The sequence below is a fragment of the Corylus avellana genome, chromosome ca11 (assembly GCF_901000735.1).
Source record: "Corylus avellana chromosome ca11, CavTom2PMs-1.0".
NCBI lineage: Eukaryota > Viridiplantae > Streptophyta > Magnoliopsida > Fagales > Betulaceae > Corylus > Corylus avellana.
Genome location: NC_081551.1, coordinates 6,559,312 through 6,574,171, shown reverse-complemented (window position 1 = coordinate 6,574,171; position 14,860 = coordinate 6,559,312). Strand labels below are relative to the sequence as shown.

General features: G+C 35.3%; 2 protein-coding genes across 2 annotated transcripts; one reads left to right on the top strand and one right to left on the bottom strand.

Annotated features, from left to right (window-relative positions):
* The first annotated feature begins 690 nt into the window (after positions 1-690).
* On the top strand, positions 691-9,676 carry LOC132165637 (uridylate kinase PUMPKIN, chloroplastic). The gene is made up of 7 exons (XM_059576280.1): positions 691-1,104; positions 6,983-7,130; positions 7,257-7,310; positions 7,841-7,932; positions 8,427-8,653; positions 8,929-9,105; positions 9,256-9,676. Exons 1-7 carry the CDS (start codon positions 887-889, stop codon positions 9,363-9,365), a joined length of 1,026 nt encoding a protein of 341 aa, XP_059432263.1. The 5' UTR covers positions 691-886; the 3' UTR covers positions 9,366-9,676.
* A 1,346-nt stretch (positions 9,677-11,022) lies between these two features.
* Positions 11,023-12,114, bottom strand: LOC132166301 (protein MKS1-like). Its single transcript, XM_059577098.1, has one exon. The coding sequence runs from the start codon at positions 12,003-12,005 to the stop codon at positions 11,343-11,345; it is 663 nt and encodes a 220-aa protein (XP_059433081.1). The 5' UTR covers positions 12,006-12,114; the 3' UTR covers positions 11,023-11,342.
* Positions 12,115-14,860: the final 2,746 nt, after the last annotated feature.

Sequence of the window (14,860 nt, the reverse complement as noted above, 5' to 3'; positions counted from 1 at the left end):
AGAAAGAGAGGCTATGGGCTTTCAAATGAAAAAATAAATAAAAATAAAAAAAATAAGGGAGGGGCTGGGCTAGGGGGTGCCGAGTCCAAAGGAAAAAAAGATTTTTTTATTTTTTATTTTGGAGTGCCGCGGATCTGGCTTTTATGCGGTAGTAGAAAACTACCGCATGCATGTTGACGGACGCACTACTTACAGAATTACTCTTTTATAGTCCAATTTAAACAACCAACCTTAACCTGTAAACTGGTTTTTCACTTGCCTTAAGCAAGTGCGAACAAGGTATGACAACGTTCGAATGCTGAACATTTATACACAAAAAGCCTCCAGCCACTTGAGTTCTGAAATTGTAATAGGATGCTCAGTAAAAGAATTACTCAAAGGTTCTGGAGCTATTGTGATAGGAGTAAGCATGTTGCTTGCTTGATGCAAGGAAATAGCTATTCCTAGTAATAATTATTTATTTTCCTAACAAAATTATCATTTGGCTAATTAAAAGAGGCCTTAATTAATATAGAGAAATATAAGAAAATGTAAGGTGTTTTTTTTTTATAGGAAAGTAAAAGTAATATACTCTTCTACTGTCCTTGGCTTTTATTTCGCACGGGATTATATATACTCTTCTGCTGTCCTTGGCTTTTATTTCGCACGAGATATTTTACTGGGAAATTGTTATTTTCTCGAGAAAAAGACGTTATCTCTGAGAAAACCCCGACAAAGGATGAAGGAAGAAAATTTAAAAAATGAAAAAAAAATAAAACAATTATCTTTTGTGAGAAACACAAAGAAAACCAGATAGCAAGCGCATGAACTGAAGCAAGGCTTGCCTTGGCGGCAGAGCTAAAACACCTTCCTTTCTTTTTCTGATAATAAGCAGTTTCAGTTTCTAATGGCAATCTCCACCTCCTTCGTTCCCGTTCTTTCTTCCATTGCCATCTCTTCCTCATCTGCGTCTTCATCGTCTTGGTCATCTACTTTCTCATCTCTGAGCCTTTTCAAGCCCCATTACCACGGTTGGCTAGTGGGTAATCCGAGCTCTAACGGACGGTTGGTGATTCAATGTTCTTCTTCTGGAATGGCTCCTACACCTGACCCCATGAACGTGAGGTATGGATGGTGGCTGGTTCTCCTTGTTTCTTTGTGTACTTTGAATTACGGAATTCTGGGTCGTTCTTAAATAGGAAAGAATTGGGCGTTTCGGGTTTGTGTGGAAATCTCTTTTTGTCATGATGGGCATCGGGTTTTCCTTTCCTGTTGATTTTTGTTTATTTCATGTTTGTGCAGTGTGCTTCGTATTCATGTTTCGTTTTGGAATTCTTGAACAATACATGCTAAACAAAATGCAAATATTATTCGTTTTTACGATGATTTAGCTGATTGTGTGAGCGGTGCACTTATTTGTGTTAAAGAATTGAATTGTTTTGTTCTGCATTCTGTCATCGATATGTATGCGTATGGAAGGATGGTGATTATGATGATATACCTAATTAAGGGCAACCGGTCCTCTCTTGGCCACATACTTCAAGCAAAAAGCAAACCTTTTTACCATCCCCTACGGTAAACCCAGAAAGTCTCTCCCTCTCCCATCCATTCCTAATGTCTCTCCATAAGCTATAACTTTGTGTAGCCTACTCGCAAAATCAGAGGTCCTCTAACTACAGAATTCGACAGAGAGAGAGAAAGAGAGAGACGGCTCTAAAGTTAAAATACAGGGGTGATGTGTTTGTGTCATTAAATGACTTGCTTACCACCTTAAATTGTAGTATTGGTTAGCTATATATTATTAGAAGATGTACTTAATATGAGAAGAATAAAGTTTGATATTAAGTTGGTATGCCATACCTGTTTTCTAGAAAGAGGCACTCCAAGAATAAAAAGGTTAGACACTTTACGGTTCAATCATCCTCCTGTATGATTTATATTCTTTTGATTAGTTACAATTTATCACTTGATATTTACTATCTTCCAAGTATAGTGGTTCTACACGAATGGAAAGATGGTTAGCTTCCTTTATCTCTTTTTCTGGATATGAATACATCAAAAAATAGCAGCCTGCTTTGTGGAAAAGAAGATTGAGTTACTATGTTTAGAGCATAATAGTTAGTTTACAAGTGTTTACCAGAGGAATAAAATGGAATATATTTGCAGTTTGAACCCAGCCTTGCATGAACCAGTGGTATATGTATTCATGGATGAACAATGTTTATGTCTCTTAACTTATGGCAATCCTCTTCGACCTAAAATGCTAGAATGTAGGTGATGCTGAAGTAAAAAGCCCCTGGAAGAGAATACTTAAAAACCAAAATTATTTGAAATTGTGGTCTTATTTGATATGAGGCCTAGTTGGAGACCTACAAAGTCAGTCTATTTAGTTTTAGTTTTATTTTCATGTTTATTTTGCAATAGGAAGTTGGTTCAGGTAGGTGGCATCTCTTGTATACTTTCTGTGTATATGGGGGCACCTTTCGCTTTTAATGATATCTCGATTACTTATAAAAAAAAGTTTTAATTAAGATTTACTGAAATAGGGGTAAACCAATTTCTAGATTTGTTGGAATAGGCTGTTAAAGAAGCTCATGAGTCTCAGGTTATGTTTTAGAGTCTTTTTCTTTTTATTCAGTTGTTTTCTACTTGGTGGAGGTGCTGTTCCTATATATATATATATATTCTAAAACATAACCTGAGACTCATATATATATATATAGTTATTTTGGAATCATAGCCTTTAAAGGAAAAGGATTAGAAATAGCCCATAAAACAGATTTTATTTAATTTTTGTCAAAATTCAAGGGGATTGAGTTTAATAAAAGCGAAAACTAATCACACTTACATTTTGATGTGGTTGTTAGCTTACACTTTTTATATTTATCAATTTATCCCTTACATGTTGAATTTGTAATAAATCAAACCCTCGTTTAAAATTTTCTGTTAAGTGTAACAGAGTTGTTGCTACATTGTCAATAATAATGAAATGATGTTCTATCCTTTGTGTGTCTCTTCCAACTTCTCTTCAGCTCCCTCCTCCTCACTGAACCCACCTCTAATCTCTTGCCCTTGTCATCGTAATCTTCTTCTTATAGTACTCAGTCTCCTCTACCACACTTTCATTCAGACCTTTCTCCAGGCCAAGAGCGACTTTGTATCTGACCTTGCTGCTCTTCATCCTGACGTGACAAAAGTTACTAGGTTAGGTGGGGCTTATCCATCTTGAGTTTAGTGATTCACAAAAAAATTGATGCTTTTGAGGCTTAGTTGGCGAAGAGTAAGAGCTGGATAAGGAGAGGAAGAGAGGGTGTATCAACCAGCTGAGCGACTTGAAGCAGTTGGAAACAATTTAGGGAAGGAGGATTTGGGCGAGTTGGACTCACCGGGTGGAAAGAGTATCAATAGTAGTGGGGGCTTTAGTTGTCATGATGATGGAGAGAAAAAGTCGGAAAAGAATTTGTGAGTTTTACTAGGGAAATGATTTTGGAGTGTTTGTATCAAATAAATTTTAGAGAGAAAATGAAGACAAGTGAAGGAAAAAAAGGTGGGTTAAGTTCTTTTTATATATGAAAATATCTGTCTTCTTTTTTTCCCCCTCTTTTTGTTTATCATTCTCTTACTCCCTAGGTAGCTTCTCTTGTATACTTCCTATGTACATGGGGGTGCCTTACGCTATTAATGATATTTCGATTATTTATCAAAAAAATTGTCTTTACAATTAAAAATGGTTCTATAATGTTGGATCATCAAGAGTTGGTTTTCTTTGAATTAAGGCATCAACATTGATGTTTCTGTGTTTTATATCTTAATCTCGGTATGTACATCAATGTTGTAATTGGTTGGAATGAGAAAGTGAAAAAATAAGTTTGTCTATCAATCAATTTTATATTTAGTTTAGACTAATTCTATAAAGTATTACTTGAATGATCACTTTTTTGTGTTTCTTAGTATCATCAATCACTCTGTTGAGTTCAATGTTGGGTTAAATGAACATGTACCGGAAAGCTCTTATGTCTCAGTAACACTGAGAGGTGGATCAAAGAGGAGGGAGATGGAAAGACACATAAAAGATAGAATAGCCATTTCATAATTATTGATGATGTGGCAACAGTAACTCCATTACATTTAACATAAATTTTTTGAGGGTTTGATTTGTTACAGACTCAATGTGCAGGAGGTAAATTGGTCAATTTAAAAGTTTATGGAACAAATTGACACCAAGATCAAAATGCTAGTGTGACTTTTGTAATTTTCCTTTAATAAAATTCCAGCGGCTTTCTTAAGCTCTAAGGGTGTGATTACCTAGGTATCATTGTTATGTAATAATTCTTTTTTAAATGACCTAACCATGATTAAGTCCTTAAACATCGAACTCCACCCAAGAATTCTTCAATAACTTCTCAAGAAACAAGAAGCCTAATCTAGTGGTAAATAGATCCTGCATCAGATTTAGCATCAGAACCATTACTGGTTCTGTCTTGCTTTAAAATGTCAATGTTAAGGCATAATAGGTCCATCATAGTAACTGAATAAACATACATTTGCAAAGAAGAAGAGGATTCAATTATTGCTTAGTTATTTCTTTATCAGTGGACCTAGATTTTCTAAGTCTGGAGAATATTCCAGTTCAGATTGAAATAGTTCCCTATTTTAATGTCCTTATAAAAGCTTATTATAGAATAGTATGGTACATACCATGCCATTTATTGAGAATCACAAATAAAATTTAGGTTTATAATTGGTTTCTAATCTGGATTTTACAATTCTACAATATTGAACTTTGGTCATCTTTTTTCCTGTTTGCTGTCCATGTCTTGCCTGTTTCTTAGCTGCATAGTGATAACTTGTAAATTGATTTCATGGGCTCAATAATTACTTATGACCTGATTTGCATCTGTTTGAGTGAGGCGTGTGGAGGTGCTTTACCATACAGTTACCGGACTTGAGTAAAAAGAAAAAATGAAGGACCAAAAAGGGCTTGTTCCAACATAGAGTTCCTAATTGTTGTAAATACAATATTGCAATAGTATCTGATATTTTCTATTAAGAATTTTTCTTACTATCAAAGGGAACTTTCTGATTTTCTTTTAAGTTCTATGAAATAAAAAAAGAAATGTTTGCTACAAAAAAGTGCTGTAACAAAAAAAATAGGTTAAATGCTGGCTGGTATCAATCAGATTTTAGTCAGGCTGGCTGGGGATCCTTTAATGGAGCAAAATCAGGGATTTTCCACTTGTGGAAACATATATCCAGGGATATTTGCTTTATGATCAGTTTTGAGTTATGGATATGGGCAGCAAACATATCCTACATCAATTTTTTCATGAGCAATTTTATCTACAAAACTTCAACTTGCAAGTGCCTGCTGACTGAATAAATAAAGTCAACTTACTTTCTTACATAACAAGTGGACATGAATATTGGTAATGAATAATGCTAAAATCTCTCAAAACCTTGAAAAAGGACGCACACTTTTATATTAGGGTTTAATTGCACTCAGTCAGCCAGCTTTTTGAATTCTTTTTCTGGTCAAACTAGCACTTAGGTGGAGGTTTTCCCTTTTAATCCTATAATTTAATTCAGGGCAAGTATGGATAACCTGAGGAAGAGGAAAGTCTTAGTGATGGATTGGTGTTGTATGTGTAGGAGGAGTGAAGAGTCCATAGATCATCTTCTTTTCCACTATGAAGTGGCAAGAAAATTATAGGCTTCGATTTCCCACCTCTTTGGTGTATAATTGGTCATGCCTATAAGGGTAATAGAGTTGTTGGCATCTTGGAAAGATGAAGAGTTGAAGAATGTCATGTTCAAATCTCTTTATACATGGATAGCTGTGTATAATAGTCCGCATTTATGTAGTTTTTTCTAAATTTTTTGGATTTTTGTTCTTCTTTTTGTCTTCAATAGGCAGTTTCTCTTGTATACTTCATGTTTACTAGAATTGCACCCCGTTGTGCTTTTAATGAGATTCATTTACTTATAAAAACAAAAAATTTAATTCAGGGCATATTTGTACTTGTCATCCAGGGTGTTGTGACTATGAAAATTTGTAGTTTAAAAGTGATATGTTTTGGCATGAAAACTTGAGATTAATCATAGATCATTGGTTCAGATGATGACTGATTTTCTTGAATGCTGTTTGCTATTGTTTTCTTTTCTTATGGATTCATATATCTGGGTCAGGTTGAAAACAGTCTATAAGGGGGCTGTTGGTGGGGTGGGGTGGGGGCATTTTGTTGTTTGAGGTTCTCAGTCATGAGATTTTTTTGGACCATCCCAAATTGTATGAGCTTCCAAAGATGAAAGCATGTATCCATTTAACTTCCATATTATCCTTAAATTTAAAACTGCATTTTTTATTTTATTTTTAAGTTTGCCCTACCCAAGGCCATTTTTATAAAGATTATTATGTTTATTTTGTTTCATTAAACTGCGTGTCATTTGCAATCTTGCATCGATTTTGGGTCAGAGGGAGTATTTCTTTGTAGAAAATATGAGCATCAAATCTGTTTGAATGTCCAATGGTCAATGAACACTTGGAAAGGTTGATTTTCCTGAGATGATTCTTCACTGCCTTTTTTATGAAAGAGGCATTGGTCTTTACTTTGATGCTGTACAACTTTGATGAAACTAAGTGTGGATTCATTTTTTCTTGCTACTGTTAGACTGTGAAATATTTCTGTTAAATGATTGAGTGATCAAATTTACCAGTTTCAATTAGTTTAGACTTTTGGGACAAATGGTAATTTATCATGGTACTAGAGTAGGTTGCCCTTTGTTTGAATCTTGATTCCCCTCAGGATAGTTTTGATCCACAGAGGAGTATTAGAATAATGGTGTAGTGATTAAATTCACCATTTCTTTTCAACTAAGCATTGAGACAAATAATAATTTACCAATTTAAACAGTTTCTCGTTCTGCTAATGTTACTGTAGTTTCACCATTGAGCATTTTAAGTTCTATATGAAGTATCCCTTGGTTTACTCGGTTGTTATAACAGGCAGCATCAGATGTCATCTATGGCACCCTTTGGAGTGACAATGAATGAAGTTGGCATGTCCAAACCATCATATAAATGGCAAAGGGTGTTGCTTAAAGTAAGTGGAGAAGCACTTGCAGGAGATCACATGCAAAATATAGACCCAAAGGTTGGAATCTAAAACATGTATTGTTTGTTCAGGTCAAAAAGAAAAAAGAATATGTATTACTTGAAATGGATTACTGTATTCTTCTCTTGGTGGTTTATGAAGTATGACTTTTTTGTTACAATGTAGGTTACAATGTCCATTGCGAGGGAGGTTGCAGCTGTGACACGTCTTGGCATTGAGGTAAAACCTCCAACAATTTCCTTTAGAAATATGTGTTTTACATAGTTTTTCATCTCTTTTTACAAGTTTCATGGTATAGGTCTTCTGGTAGCATTTTCTTGTAGTAATTGTAATTGTGTGTGTGTGTGTGTGTGTTTAAATGTTTTAATAGTCATAAGCATGGCAAAAGTAATGGGGATACAGATTTTCTTAATTGCTGCAAAAATTGTGCAAAATTCAGAGACTATTAGGAATCAGTATAATTTGGAATGAGTTGGAAAAAGAATTTGAGTGGGAGAAGCACTTAAGTGCTTAAAGTAAAGAAGCATAGGTTTTCATTATTGAAGTATTCTGAATAATCTAAGAAATGCTTGAATAACATGGGAATAGTTGAAATGTTTGGAGTTTCTACTGTTCTGTGAATTTGTGGATAAGTTGGGAGAAGTTCAATTGGATATTTACAAGATAAATCTTGTGAACCCAATAAATTCAAAACTCTAAAATTGGCTTTTGGTGCATGATGTCTAAATCATCTTGGGCGAATGTTTCAGGTTGCAATAGTCGTTGGTGGGGGAAATATCTTCCGTGGATCCTCATGGGCAGGAAGTAGTGGCCTTGACCGCTCGTCTGCTGATTACATCGGGTAATGCCCCTATCTGCATTGATCTAATGCACATAAAACCTTTCGGTTGTAAATGGAAGCTCTATTTTGATTGTTAACGTATCTTTATAACTCTATTATTGCTACTGGGCCATTTTATTATTTCCGTAAGGGAGATTTTTTTTCTTCTTTTGGTCCAAGAGCTTTAGGTTCCATCAATGCACACACTAAGCTGGAACATATAGAAAAGTTGATATATGCAGAATACTGTTGCTTGAAGTTTTGGGCTAGAGCTGTTTCATCCATTTGTTATGTACAATTATCTCATTTCTTTCCTCATTATCTGTTTGATGTAGTATGTATTTACAATCTGTAACACACACATACTGAAATACTTTTGTATTGCTAATCAAAAAGAACTTACTGTATTCTTTAGTGATCCCTTCCTAGAAATTGGGATATCTTGTCACAAGACGTCCAAAGAGTTTTATTCTGTTTATTTTCTTAATGTACAAACCGCCTTTTTTTTTTAATAGGATGTTGGCGACCGTTATGAATGCTATATTTCTTCAAGCAACAATGGAGAGTATCGGGATCCCTACTCGGGTACAGACTGCATTTCGCATGTCTGAGGTTGCAGAGCCATATATACGCCGAAGAGCTGTGAGGCATTTAGAAAAAGGCAGGGTTGTGATTTTTGCAGCTGGAACTGGAAATCCATTCTTCACCACAGACACTGCTGCAGCCCTTCGCTGTGCGGAAAGTATGTCATATTTTCTAATACTAAATGCTAGCGTCGTACTAATCTAATTTGGAGCTAACAAAGCTTTAATCTCTTAACACCATATGCCTTTTGAACCATGTGATAATCTGTCTTTCACGAAGTCTTTCCAAGTTTGTCATTAAAACTTAAGTTACTTGAATCTAGCTTCATTGATTTATTGCTAAAAGTTGAAATCCTGTCTTAGCATGAATGATGTCTTGAAGTCTAATAACTCCTTTTCCTGAGCTAATCGATCTCATTCAATTGTGTGTCAGTTAATGCAGAGGTTGTGCTGAAAGCTACCAATGTTGATGGGGTCTACGATGATGACCCAAGGCGTAACCCAAATGCTCGTCTTCTTGATAGTCTAACTTACGCTGACGTGACTTCGAAAGATCTTTCAGTGATGGACATGACGGCAATCACTTTGTGCGAGGAAAACAACATTCCAGGTATGTTTAGATAGTTTTCAAGATAAGTAAAAACAATTTGCACTTGAAAATTTGTTGTGTGAAAATGAATTTGCTGTGTATATGTTCCTTTTATCTTAATTAAACAGAAATTGCCCCCCTATTGAGATGAGTTTCTTTTCATTGATGCAGTTGTTGTCTTCAATCTAAGCAAACCAGGTAACATCTCCAGAGCCATAAAGGGAGAGAGTATTGGCACAGTGATCGGAGGGACACGGAATTCGCCGGTGGCGAGGACATGAAATTCCACTCCCTAGGGTTTCTAATATAAGTTTTGAGTTCTGAAGTTTTTGTTGAGGATAACGTATCACTAAACCTGAAGTTTTTGTTGCACCTCCAAAAGCAAATTTGGAGTTTGCTTATCAAGGTTGAAGATGCAGTATGAACTCTTTTTTTCTTTTTCTTTTTCCTTTTTCTTAGCATCTAATGAACTTTGCAAAAGATTATATTTGTAAACATCTTTGCAAAAGATTTTCATTACATATTCCCGATTACTTGGAATATTATTCCATGCTTGAATTTGACCCTAGAAGTCAAAAATTTCTCAGTTGAATTATTGGTCGTAGTTCAACATTTTTACTTTATATTTATGTAAACAAAATGAACGGGACGAATTAGCAATACACGAATTGCTATACATTCCAAATTTTTCTCACAAACGATATATCACAATCTCATGAAATTTATTATTTTGGGAAGCGTGTCACCAACTCATAAGATGGTGACACATCATTTGGAAACAACTTTTGGGAAGGAAGTCGTTTAGCATTTCCTTAGCAGTACATTGAAAATCTGGACTTGAATCCCATCTCGAACAATTTTTTTTTTTTTTTTCAAAGAAACACTCAATAAAAAAATTTCACTTCTATAGACTGCCTTATTTGTTTTTGTTTTTTAAATTATTATTATCCTTTGAAAAAAAAAAAAATTTGAGTATATTTGCCAATGACACATCCATCCCTCTACCAACTCGGTGGCATGACAATATAAAGCCTTAATTTGACAATGAGAGCTGACTTTTCGTCCCTACCTATCCGCGCACACGATTTGACCAATTTACAAGATAATCATCGAACGTCAAGAAAAGAACTCTAGTGGACACAACTTGTTTGGGATCCATTGAGGAACACCAATCACTCAACAACACTAACTTAGTTTTGCCAATGCTCAAAGAGTCAATCTCTATACTTTTCTTGTTCGGGTTCTTTTTGTTTCCGCGTTATAAAATATATATATTTTTCGAAAAACATTTTTCGGTTTTCAGCTCATATAAAAAAATTGCTAAATTTTTATTTTTCTGTTATTTTATAATCTGAAAAGTTATGAAGAAGAGCGTGGATGAAAATAGTGTGTAAAAGAATATAAGGCATTCGAAAGTGGAATTGAGATATAGTGTAGTTGTTTGCCCGAATTCCTTGCAATTGATCAAGTATTTGTGAGATAGCCCTTGTCCGTAGGGCATACTAGCTCGGGCAAGTGTTCGGACAGCCTAAAACCTATTTATATACATCCTACAAGGGGTTCTTTCACAATTACCTAATCGGAGGGAGGTATGGCAAAGCAGCAAAAAATGATTTAGGCGGATTAAGTCGCACACTATTTTTTGCTTAGCGGATATTATTTTTCTTGATCAACTGAAAACTTTTCAGTTTTGGATGTTAGTTATACTTTTAACAAAGATGGATATATATCCTTAACTAGAATTGGGCAAAGAAACAACATAAATGTCTCAATGTCATCATCCTCCAAAAGATTGTATACATGAGTAGCAATAGAAGAAAGAAAAATGTGGTAAAAAGAAGTGCTAGAAAGTGTCCAAAATAAAAAATAAAAAAAAAAATCATTAGGCTAATGAAAAATAAAAGAAAAAATCATTCCAACCACAAGGACAACCCAGAGTTAATGTTAAAGACAACCTCAACTACCTCTCATAAAGATCAAGACAAGAACAGAAAACTAAAAGAGAAACAAACCCAACAATCCCGAAAATTACATAAACCACCAGCTACTTTTACTAATTGCGGGGTGGCCCATTGGGAACTAGCAATATATCATTTACAGACTTTCAACTACTAAAACTACCCTCGAAAGAATACATAATATAAAAAGAAGGAAGTTACTGTGGAAAATTCTTCCACAACAAGTCAGTCAATGCAAAAACTTTACCAATTTCCTTTGCAAAATTGCAGGCTCTTTTTCTCCGAAATTCCCAAACGACCCTAAAAGTCCAAAAATCTGCGTAACATGTCCATCGAAGATGGAGATGGAGAGATCAAAGAAGTTGAGAACAACCCCGAAGGACTCGCCGAGAACCCATTATTATGCCAAACAGGGCTCAGATCATGAAACAGAGTAGAAAAGTTCTGCGGGTCATTCAACGGCGAGAAGAACCCATCTGGAATCGGAGGCAAATTCACCGGCGCCGGCGATAATATCCCCGGATAAGCCTCACCCAAGTCTAGAAACCCCTCTCCTTCCACTATATCCATCACTGTGTCAGTGTTGCTGGTTCTGTCTCTGTCTCTGTCTCTCTCTGACGGGCTGGTCTTCTCGATGGAGGCAAGCCTGGCCGCCGGGGAGAGGTCTCCGGCCCCGGGGGGCGATGTCGACGATGATGGGCCGGTGAGGCGCTGGACGATGTACATGAAGTTGGAGGTGGTGGCGTGGATGACCTTGGGAGAGACGGCGTAGATAATCACAGGCTGTTGTGGTGGTTGTTGGGTTTGAAAGGACTTTGGCGGCTGTTTTGGATGCGGATGTGGCGGAGGCTTCCTGATCTTGTGGGACTCTTTGCTGACTTTCAGAGGAGGAGGGCGGGGGCCTTGCAGCTGCAGCTCTTTCTTCTGCTGCTGTGGCGACTTTCCGGGGTCCGGCTGGTTCATTTCTGCCGGCGATTTGTTTGATTGTGGAGAGGGAAAGGAAAAAGGGTGACTTTTGGAGACGATGGAAAGGGGAAAGGGGCTGGAAACCTGGGAGTTGGGAGTTGGAATATTCAATGTTGTAGGAGTTGGTCTCAAACTTATTGTTTATTGTCTATTGACGATACCCATCGGTAATTCCGTTGACTTCAAAAAAAAATAAAAATAAAAATAAAAATAAAAATAAAAACAAAAACAAAAACAGAGAGATGGTTTAGGAAGTCTTTCGCATAAAGAAGTGTTAGAGAGCCAAACAAATAAATTAAGAAAATTTTTTAAATTGACATGGCAAAAGTTTTTAAATTAAAAAAATATAATTTTCTCTTTCTTGTCTGCCACTCACGGTCGTCGGTCTGCCACGTTAGTTTGAAAATTTTTTTAGGTTCATTTGTTTGGCTCCCTAACACTTCAACAAATGAATCCAGAAAAATTTTAAAACTGACATGGCAAACCTTGAGTAGCAGACAACGGAGAGAGAATTGCATTTTTTTTTAAAAAAATTTAAAAACTCTTGCCCCGTCAATTTAAAAAATTTTCTGGGTTCATTTGTTTAACCCCTAACACTTCTCTTTTGTTTGCCCAAAACAAAATAGTGCTTTTTTTTTTCTTAATTTCTTTAAGAAAATGAGAGAAGTGGGAGATTTTTGAAAATTAAATTAACTTAGTTCCAAGTACAATTTTAATCACAATACTATATGTTAAATCCTATTTTCATTTTTTAGCTATCAATTCTATTGGTTTAGTCGGTCTAATATTACTTATTTTATTTTATAACTATATGGTAGTAGTTCTAGCCAACCATTAGATCAATTATATAACATTTCTTTATTACTTTTATTATGTATTGTTGATATATGAGTGATAATTACTAATATGATAGGTATTTTTATAGATATATTGATGCTACACATTAAAGTACATATTATCCTAATGTGTCATGTTTGTAAATAAAATAAAGATAGCATTAGAAAAAAATTTAAAATTCAAGAAATAAATTAAAACAATTCATAGTTTTTAAATGAAATTGAAAAATATGGCATTTAGTTATGCTGATACAATATGACCGTTGCCCCATAACCTCACCAGTAACCTGCAAGACAAAAGGAACAAATGGTGATTTGCCAACGTTATATGTGAGAGCACTTTGATGCTTAATTCAAAGAGGAATTTCTACTACCCAATTTTGTTCAAGGGATAGGCTATGCCTCAAGACGTTTACCCTGAATAATTCTATAAGTCTTTCTTGTGTTTCTTTTAAATCCCTTTAAGAATAATGTGATTATTAAAATCATTATTAAATCAAAATCAAATAATTATCAATCACAAGCTCAATAATGATTTTAATAGCCACATCATTGTTGTAGATACTTAATAGAGACACAAGAGGAACTTGTAGCATTATTCCGTTTACCCTCGACTTCTTGGTAACTGGTCCACGAGCCATCATCAAACGGTTCAAGGGTCAGATCCTTAGGCCGGTTCTCTTAAGCTACTTGGCTCCTTAACATCTAAGAGTCCCGACAATTGCAAGTTAGAGAGACACGTCGATCTGAGATACCTGAAGGAAAATAGGTGCCAAGTGGCGAACAGACAGCATTACCTATCACCAAGTTCAACAATCAAAATCACTTTTTTTTTTTGGACCATTATTTCATGTACAAAGTTTTTCTCTAAACTAAGTTAAAAGAAAATTTTTTAACTTAATTTATAAAAATAATATATGTCTATTTTTTTAATAACATATAAAATGTACATATTTTTTAATAAAATTTATTTCAAATGCGTGCAGTACATTATGGTTATATTTGACTAATTAACCAGACAGATTATTTATTTATTATTATTATTTTTTTGGCTTTATCTAATCTTAGTAGAAACTAGGGGTGTCAAAAATAACCGGGAAACCGGAACCGGGACCGGAAAACCGGGAAACCGGAAACCGGAAAACCGGGACCCGGTTCCGGTTCCGGTTTCAAAAAAAAAAAAAACCGGGACCCCGGTTCCGGTCCCGGTTTTTGGCACCCGGTCAAAACCGGGAAAACCGGAACCGGGTCTTATTTTATTAAATTATATATATATATATATATTAATTCTTTTACTCTTAGTATTACGCAATACTGCCAATGCGTCTTTTGAAGGTTTTCGCCTTTCGGTGTTTTAATATATATATATATATATATATTATTATTATTTGAATTCTTTTATTTTTTTGAGTTTTGAATTGTCGTAGTAAGGGGTATTTATTTCTTGTGCATGTTGGTTTGTTTACATACTTGTTTTTACTTTTTATTGTTTTAATGTTTTCTTTATGTATCTAATTTAAAATTATGTTTAGGGTATTTTAAAAAATTTGAATTTTTATTTCTAAGGCTCATATAGGCAAAAACATTGATTATTTAGGATTTTTAGGCTTTTTTAGGTTTATTTTTTAATTATTTGAAACAATCACAATCAAGCCTCTTTAATTTAGACAAAAAGATTAATAGTTTTTTTTTTTTTTTTAATTTAGGCCCAATACCTAAAATAAGCCCCAAACACTAATTATTTTCAAAAACCGGGTACCGGACCGGGTAAAACCGGAACCGGCCGGGAACCGGGACCCCGGTTAACCGGGGTCCCGGTTCCGGTTCCGGTTTCCCAAAACCAAGAACCGGGGTACCCCGGTTCCGGTTCCGGTTTTGGCCAAAAACCGGAAAACCGGACCGGGTTGACACCCCTACGCAAAACCAAGTTCAGCTTTCATTTCGGAGCCCCCACAAACCTACGCTAAAACTACATGGTATCTCTTCACTCGAAATAGTTGTTGGGTGTTTTTTGTG